This window comes from Mastomys coucha, unplaced genomic scaffold (genome assembly GCF_008632895.1).
Source record: "Mastomys coucha isolate ucsf_1 unplaced genomic scaffold, UCSF_Mcou_1 pScaffold18, whole genome shotgun sequence".
In the NCBI taxonomy this organism is placed as follows: domain Eukaryota; kingdom Metazoa; phylum Chordata; class Mammalia; order Rodentia; family Muridae; genus Mastomys; species Mastomys coucha.
In genome coordinates, this window is record NW_022196900.1 from 92,097,774 (window position 1) to 92,106,829 (window position 9,056).

Below are 9,056 nucleotides of genomic sequence, written 5' to 3' on the forward strand. Positions count from 1 at the left end.
TACATACACACACGCATACACACACATACACACACATACACACACACATACACACATACACACATACACACACATACACACACATACACATACACACACATACAAACACACACATACACACGCATACACACACACACATACACACACACACACACACACACACACACACACCATGTCAAGGTTCCCCTAGAGTTGCCTGTTATTACAAGGTCAACTCAGGTCCCAAGATCTCCCGGCAATGTCTGAAGCAGAGTGTCAGTCCACTCAGGGTGGTTTCTGGGCACACAGTCCATCTCCACCTATGAGCTGGTGAGGCTGAAGGGAACCAGCGCTGTTGCCTGTCTAAGATGTGGGAGGGGAAGGTAATAAAAATAGAGAAGACCAGAGCGTTGGTCCGAACTAGCTGTGAAATCCGGCGGGGCAAGTAAATGCCATTCAGGTTGGCATCCTGGGACAATTCTCCTTGACGAGCTCCCGCTTCTAGGATTTTCTTCTTCCAGGGCAGGCCTCCTTCTCCACCATGGGCCACAAGCACCTGTGGCCCAGGAGTTTTGCCAGCCTCTGGCTTGTCAGCAGAAGTAAGATCAACAGCTTTCTTTGACTTCCTACACAAAAGATCAGATGTCAATGTTTCTGTAGATCGATGAGTTCTTAAGAATGGTGGGGTCTCCCGTGACTGCTTGGAGAACTACCCCTGCGGGACAGCTGGTGTTATGTCTAGATACATCGTGCTGGGTTGCTTTCCCTGGTCATCTCTGACCAACCCATCTCGCTACCTCCATCTTTCGCCTCTCAGGAACCACAAGGGTCAGAGCTTGATTCTTGTGAGGTGATTACTTGGTGTTCACAGTCCTCCATGACTACCCATCCTCACCCACACTTGACCAAACCAGAAGGATGCAGACTCCCATCCAACACCCACCCACTACTAACAGTGTATCCTGGCAACGCACAGCTTCTAGGGCTCTAGCAGTTCTCAGCCAGCGTATCTTGACCCCTACGGGGTGGCGTATCACATAGCCTGCACATCAGATATTTACATTATGATTCTTTACAGTAGTAAAAGGACAGTTATGAAGTAGCCACAAAAATAATTTTATGTGGGTCACCACAACATGAGGAACTGTATTAAAGGGTCACAGCATTAGGAAGGTTGAGAACCACTGGTCTAGGTTCTTTATTTTTTAAAATTGGAGTGGTGAAGGCTTGGGAGAGAGCTCAGAAGCCAAATGCTTCAGTGAGCCCCAGGCTCAGTGAGAGACCTTGACTTAAGACATACGGTAGAGTTCAGTGGAATGACAGCATACTCTGACCTCTGACCTCTGCACTCACACTCACAGGCATGTGCACCCACACATATACGTGCGCACACATAGCTGGACTGTGATGCTTCCCTCTCAGGGTTTGTGGGAGATGAAAGAGCTATAAGGAGCTTGCAGCACAGATATTTGAAAAATGCTAATGGGCTGCTCTCTGGATCAGACAGAGACAGAAGAATAGAGACTAGGCTCCCGGGGTGATTTGACCGATCTCATTCTGTTTCTGACAGTGGAGCTAGCCCCACCCACCCTGGTGCTCACTCAGAGGGAGAAGATCCTAAGGGTCAATGCTACCTACCAGCTGCCACCTTGCATGCCGTCGCTGGAGCTGAAGTACCAGGTGGAATTCTGGAAGGAGGGTCTGGGAAGCAAGGTAGGAAACCCTGTGCCGTCCCAAGCTGGGTCTCCTCCCCCATTCAACACTGCATCCTGTACAGTTAGCCCTTGATGGTGTGCAACACCCATGGGCTGTGCAACATCCCACGCGCTGCAGGATCCCATGCAGCCGGAGTGTTCTCCAGCAGAGATGAAGCAGAAGGCGCTTTGCCCTCAAGGAGCAACATCGTTTTCAACCTCCTTTTGAAAATTATGAGCTTTACCTCCTGGACTGGGCCCAAGCCCAGGGATGTGTGCACTTGAGTGTGCCAGTGAATATACGTGTGTGTGTGTGTGTGTTCATGTGGTAGCTGCAAGGTTCCTTTAGCAGATCCTTCCTTTTTTTTTTTTTTTTTTTTGACAAGAGTCTCACCATGTAGTCCTGGCTGGCTCAGAACTCATTATGTAGACCTGGCTGGCCTCAAACTCAAAAAGATCTGAATGCTAGAATCGATGCTCCATCTTATTTTTTGAGGTAGGGTCTCTTAGTGAACCAGGCACTCTAGATTAAGCTAGCCCAACTGGCCGGCAAGCCCAGAGATTATGATCCTGTCTCTACCTCCTTAGCAATGGGATTACAGGCATGCCCATCTTTTTCTATGGGGGTGCCAGGGATCGAACTCAGGTCCTCACGCTTGGGCAGAAAGCACTTCATGGACTCTCTTCCCAGCTCTTCCTCCCCAACACCTCCAGTAAAAGTTTGACTGAAGTAGTTTGGACTGCAGGAAGTTGAGTCACCAGATTTATTACAGAAAACCCTGAAAGTCCAAATGAGATCCAAGAAAAGAAAAAGTGCCCAGAGATCTTCATGAATGGCTCTTTGCACACCCAGCTTCAGACCTGTGTCTCAAATATTAAAACATCCCACTGAACCCCATCAACACATACAAGTTGTTCAAGTCTGGGTCTCATTATGTAGTCCATTATGTAGTCCAGACTCAATCCCCCTGCCTCAGCCTCCTGAATGAATGAATTGGGGTCACAGTCACATGCTACCATCCTCGGATTAAATATGAATAATCTTTGTTAAGTCAGTCAGAAGTCTCCCCACCAGCACTGTCCAGCCATGTATGCCATCTCATTTTTTAAAATTGCATATATTTATTTTGGCGTGTAACTGTGGGGGCGGGGCAGGCATGTATGATACAGCCTGCATATGGCGGTCAGAGGACAACTTCGTGAAATTGGTTCTCTCCTCCACTTCCTGGTTCTTAGGAGTTGAACTCAGGTCATCAGGCTTGGCAGTGAGCGACTTCACTAAGTCATCTCACTGGGGACTGAGTGACCCCAAGTCTTTTAAATGTTGCCCATTAAGTTAAAGCTCGCTAGGTTTGAGGGAGGAGAGGTAGTTAAGATAGGATTTCCTAAAGCCCAGGCTAGCCTTGAACTTGTTATGCCAAGAATGACCTTGACCTGACCCCCCTGCCTCCACCTCCTAAGTGTTGGTATTTATAGGCACGAACCACATGCCTCCACTTTAGTATTTTGTCTGGAACTCGAGATCCTCCTGCCTTTTATCCCATAGCATATACAACCGCTGAGCTGTTTTGCCGCGTTCCTCTCCTCCATCTTTGGAAACTGATAAGCACTTTGTACTCGGGCCGTATCTCCATTCGTACTAGCCACCTACCCTGCCTTGTACTACACTGGGCATCTGGGGCAGCACTGAGCCTGAGTGACTGAATGACCCTCATCCTCAGTGGTCTGAGAGGCCCGAGTGCTGAAAACCTGTAGAAACTCCTCTTGAAGTGGGGACCCTCCCAGGCCTTGGTGAGTTACACAGGAATGACCCTAAGTAGCAGGCTGCTTTTGAACCCCAACAATCTGCACAAGCAGATTCGGGTGAGAAGAAACCAGGTTGTAGAAAACGCCCTTAGTGCTTGCTCTACAATGTAAGAGAAACAAAAGCTTCGTGGTCCCTACCCTACCTTACCTGGCCACCTCACCGCAGGTATCCATCAGCTCTGCGCATGCTCATCCATCAGCTCCGCACATGCTCATTGCCGCTTGCTTTTCCAAACAGACCCTGTTTCCAGACACTCCGTACGGCCAGCCAGTGCAGATTCCTCTCCAGCAAGGTGCTAGTGGACGCCACTGCCTCAGCGCCAGAACCATCTATACCTTAATTGACATCAAGTACAGCCTGTTCTCTGAGCCCAGCTGCATCTTCCTAGAGGCCCCAGGTGGGTGCAAAGCAGCACTAGAGTGAGGACTTCCCCTCCCCACACAACACCACCCCACCCCCCGTGCCACCCCGGGACACGAGAAGTTTCATGATTGAATGGTTGAAAGTATAAACTGAGAGACAGGTTCACAGATGGAAACACCAGCTCTACCACAGTGACTGTGTGTCTTTGGGTAGTTTGCATAACCTCACTGCGCCTTGGCTTCTACTAGAATGGTCTTATTCTCCTACGAGTGAGAGTGAGCAGGGCTGTCACCGGAAGCACTTGCCGCACGGAGGGACTGGGGTCATTGTCCTTTCTGCAGTTTCTGTGTTCTCTCCTCCCTAGGGGCCAGCAGGGCTGTCCTGGCGATGCCATTACTCTTGCTTCTACTGATAGCAGCGGTTGTAGCGGGTGTGGCATGGAAGAAAATGGAAGGGAACCCCTGGTTTCAGGGGATGAAGACGCCCCGGGCACTGGTATGGCATTTCTGGAGTGTCTGGAAGGCATGGCAGGGTATATAGAAGTGATGTGTTTCGTAGCAGGAAGTAGGACTGAATTTCCAGTGCTTCAGACAGAATATCGAACTGGCCCAGACTGTAGTGTAGCATCACCCATCTTGCCTCGGTGTCTAGATCCCCACCTCTGGGGATGGATGCCTTTAGCCCCAAATCCAACAAGGAACGTTCCCCCGCCCCCTCCCCCGGAGAAGCACCTAGTTTCCTGTCCGTGGACTCGCTTCACCTTCTGCTAAGGTGTTGTCAGGAGTGAAGAGGAGAACGCAGTAGCCCTGAGACCCAGGAGAGAACACCAGTGTGTGGGCTGAGAGGTGGTACAGACGGCAGCCATCTTTTAAGCCTGCAAATGCTTAGTTTACAACTTGACCAAGGCCGAGCATCACCAGACCAATCTCAGGGTGCTAACTCCTCTGTCAGATCCAGGAGCTAGCTGGGGGAAGGGAGAGGCCTGGAGAAGTCAGAGAGGAACTGGACCACAGGTGAGGCTGTCTAAATACTCGGGGGGAGTGAGAGGCCTTGAGGACAGACTCCCTGTGCCCCTGCGCCACAGCAGGGAGAAGTTTCAAAGGCCTGTAGAGCCTGCACCACTCTCCTCTCCACCACCGTGCTTGGCCCTGGTGTTTCCTGGAAACATCTCCTAAAGAAACAACTTCCACTTGAACCCACCTGGCCTGTTGCTGGGGGGGGGGGGTGCAGATTCACCTGAATCATGATTCAAGAAGCCGGACTCACCTTCTCTCCCCTCTCTTTCTTACATCAGGACTTTTCTGAATACAGATACCCAGTGGCAACCTTTCAGCCCAGTGGACCTGAGTTCTCAGATGACTTGATCCTCTGTCCCCAGAAGGAACTAACCATAAGGTTCAGGCCAGTTCCTCGGGTCAGAGACCCAGCCACGCTGCAGACAGGAACTGAAAAAGACAGTGCGGAGGATGAAGACGAGGACACAGAAGACGAGGACACAGATGACAGTGACAGCGTCCAGCCCTACCTGGAACGGGCCCTCTTCATCAGCAAGAAGCCCCAAGTTTTGGAGCGCTCGGAGGCAGACGAGTCTGGGGTGGATTCAGGGGGGCCTTGGACATCCCCCGGTGGGAGTGAAAACTCATCTGCATGGGACTCGTCAGACAGGAGCTGGTCCAGCACAGGGGACTCCTCATATAAGGATGAAGCTGGATCTTCCAGCTGTTTGGACCAGAAGGAGCCAGACCAGGAGCCTTACAGGGATGGGCACCAGGAGGCTCTCCCATGCTTGGAATTATCCGAGGACTTGGGCACTGTGGAAGAGCTTCCGAGGGATGACCTCTCCGGGTGGAGAATTTGGGGTTCCTTATCCCCAAAGGGAGATCTGGCTCCTACGGAGCTCCCAGTTTCTCTTCAGACACTGACTTTCTGCTGGGACAACAATCCTGAGGAGGAGGAGGAGGAGGAGGAGGAGGAGGAGGAGGAGGAAGAGGAAGAAGACTGGGAATCAGAACCTAAGGGCAGCAACGGTAGCTGTTGGGGCACTTCAAGCCTCCAGAGGACAGAGGTCAGGGGCGGGATGCTGGGAGGTTACTTGGTCAGGTGAGCTGGCCCTGGTGGTCCATTCATGGTATCTCTACTGCACTTCCCCTGGACCAGAGACATCTCAAGAGTGGTAGCCAAACTCCTGGCCATTCTTTATGGATCTTTATGGCACTTTGTCTATGGCACTATGGATTGAGCTGTAAGATGTCACCAGTTCCAATGACCCACGTGCTATAGGTGACCTGTGAGTGGGATGGAGCTGTGGTCAGGGACTAGTTGAGTTCCAGTCTGCCCATTGTCCCTGGGATGACAGTCCTACCTAATGGAAAATGATCCTCAGCCAAAATGAAACAGGTGAAGCCAGGTGGCTGTAGACACCAAGGATAGACACGCCCTGGTCCATAAGTCACACACAGCATTGTGCAAAACAGACCTTAGTCCAAATGACTGCTATGCCGTTTCTGATAGTTACTTGGCAAGCGACTCTTAACCATTACACCTCAGTTTCCCCTTCTGCAGCTGTCACGTGCGTATGGTGAGGATTCGGGGGGGTTTTCAGGTAACAGGTGACACGGGGCTACCAATGTCACATGTACTGACTAGGCACTAGAACCTTCCATCAGTCCAGACTCCTGGGAGACTCCAGGCATTTCTCACCAGTGACCCCCTAAGCCGAGTGACAAAGCACCTACCTTCCAACCTTTCTACCCTCTAGGTCACCCCATTTCTTCCTTGTCACCTTCTAGTCAGGGGCTCCCTGAAACCACAGCCCAACCAGCTTTGGTTCTTTCTTAAACATAGTTCACCTTCCAGGGTCGACATTGGTTGGGTCAGGGCAGAAACTGCACTTCTGGCCTCGTGTCTTTTTTGAATGGCATTGTATCAGGGTTTAAGTTTTTTGTGTGTCTGTTTGTTTGTTTGTTTTTATCTGTTTTTGTCATAAGGAGGTCCCAGCATCTGAGAAGCTAGTGCCTTTTAGAAACAGGTGACTGTCCTTTTTGGGGTGTGATGTGTGTCCTTGGTCTGAGGTGTCTCGCATAGGACCAGAGTCATTGTGGCTGAGGGTCTAAACAGTCCACGAAGCAGAAAAGAGCTCGCAGCCCTGAGGCTGGCCTAAAGGCACAGCCTTACCGAGCTTGTGGGAAGGTTCACCATAAGGCAGAGGCTCTCAGGCTTCCTGACACTGCCAGGCTTAAGCAGCTCTTCATGGTGTGGTGACCCCCAAGTCATAAAATCATGCCATTGCTACTTCACAACTGTAATTTTGTTACAGTTATGAATCACAATATAAACATCTGTGTTTTCCAATGGTCTTAGGCGACCACTGTGAAAGCATCACTGGACCCCCAAAGGGGGTTGAGAAACACCACTTACAGGGCATCTGAATCAAGGGTTCTCTAGTTCATTCCCAAAGGCCTTTGAGGTCCCAGGATCCTTCCCCTTCAATGGGAGTGGCCTCACTGAGCTAATGCACATGCAGTGGCTTTGCACAGACGGTATCTTGAGAGAGGTTCGCAGCTAACAAAACCTCAAAGCACTGTCCTGGGTACATATCATTTCAAGCAAACTTTGAAGTCACCTGGCAAGGCTGGCCTAGTGACTTAATATGTATGTCCCCAAGAGTTTCCAGAGTCATCGAACTGACAGGAAGTCTTTGCGAGCACCTCTGGGACACACACACACACACTCACACACACACACACACACACACACACACACACACACACACACACACCTACCTCCCTGGGGTTCCCTGCAGTGATGCTTGACCACATCACTGAGCCCAGAAGCTAAACAAAGGCGCATGCGTGAGGACGGTCATAGCGCAGGAGAAGCTCCTAGAAATGTCCCAGCAAGGCCAGTGTCCTTTCTGAGACACAGCTGAGCTGCACTACGGAGGCTCTGTCAGAAATCCTTCGAAATGATGGTGATGACAGCGTTGGCCTCGGCCTTCCAACCTTACTCTCCGATAGTCCCACCAGTCTGCCTTACTGTTTACAATGTTTCCCAATGTTTACTTTTTGATCTTGCCTTCTTGTCATTCTTATTCCCAACTCCTTTCAGCAATTATTAGGTCATCGACAGGAGACCTGTGGGGAAGCCCAAGGAACCAACCCAGAAGTTCCTAATGTGTGCTCAGCACTTAACGTACATAATAGCCCCGTCCTGGACAGTCTCTGGGACCTCAAGGATAGCAAGGGCAAAGTGACTGACTGGAGTCGCAGCCTCAGCACACTGAGGCGTTACGTCTCTCTCCCGTGTTTGTATTACCTTTCTTGCGTATTTGTATTTTTGTCGAACTTTGCACTGTGTTTTATACCCTATTTAAGTAATTCTTTAATATCTGTTGGTATAGTGGCCAAAGCCTTAAATAAAGAGATATATTTTTAGAGAAAATGTGCACTCAGTTGTTTGGAAAACAGGGATCTTAAATTGTGTCGTCCCCCCCACCCCCAGGAGACACAGAGAAACGGGTCTGGGGCGTACAGCTTCCAGAGAACACCATAAGGAAGTAGGGGATCAAGGCAGGGAGTAGGGGAGAAGGTGGGGGAGAAGGCCAGCCTGTCAACATATAAAGTTAAACAGGTCCCTGATACTGGAGATGGGGCCTCCACATCCCTGGGGGTCTTCCGATGTCCACGCTTGGCCCGTCGGACTTTATCCTCTGCAAGGACAGGAGCTGGAGGACTCATGCCACGTGAGGGTTGCCTTTGGTTTGGTTTTGAACCCGGGGTCTCACAGTGCTATGCAAGCACTGTACCACTGAGCTATATCCCCCACTGGGGATGGGAGTCACCCCGTAGCCTTGGGGGATTGAACTCAGGTCTATGGGCTTGCACGGTGAATGCCTTTGGCCTCCACTTATTACTTCTGAGACACTAAATTGGCCCTGCTGGCTTTGAGCTCCCCCTACTGCCCAGGCGGATCTTGAAACTTGTATCTTCCTGCCTCAAGCTTCCCCAGTAGTTGGAGTGACAAGCCTGAACCACCAAACCCAGCTCCTCATGCACATGCTGTTGGGATCCACATACTCGGGATGAGAAGAGTGAGCGCCGTGGGTCCGGGACCCACATACTCGGGATGAGAAGAGTGAGCGTTGTGGGTCCAGGACCCACATACTCGGGATGAGAAGAGTGAGCGCCATAGGTCCAGGACCCACATACTCGGGA

The 9,056-nt window shown here is 50.8% G+C and overlaps 1 protein-coding gene across 1 annotated transcript in view; it reads left to right on the forward strand.

Moving 5' to 3' along the window:
- Ifnlr1 (interferon lambda receptor 1) overlaps window positions 1-8,283 on the forward strand; it is a 23,549-nt gene extending 15,266 nt beyond the window's left edge. Inside the window, exons 4-7 of the mRNA XM_031379069.1 lie at window positions 1,550-1,692; window positions 3,718-3,877; window positions 4,208-4,338; window positions 5,138-8,283. Coding sequence (XP_031234929.1) covers window positions 1,550-1,692; window positions 3,718-3,877; window positions 4,208-4,338; window positions 5,138-5,947 — 1,244 coding nt within the window. The 3' untranslated portion in view covers window positions 5,948-8,283. The remainder of the gene's footprint in view (window positions 1-1,549; window positions 1,693-3,717; window positions 3,878-4,207; window positions 4,339-5,137) is intronic.
- The last annotated feature ends 773 nt before the right edge of the window (window positions 8,284-9,056 follow it).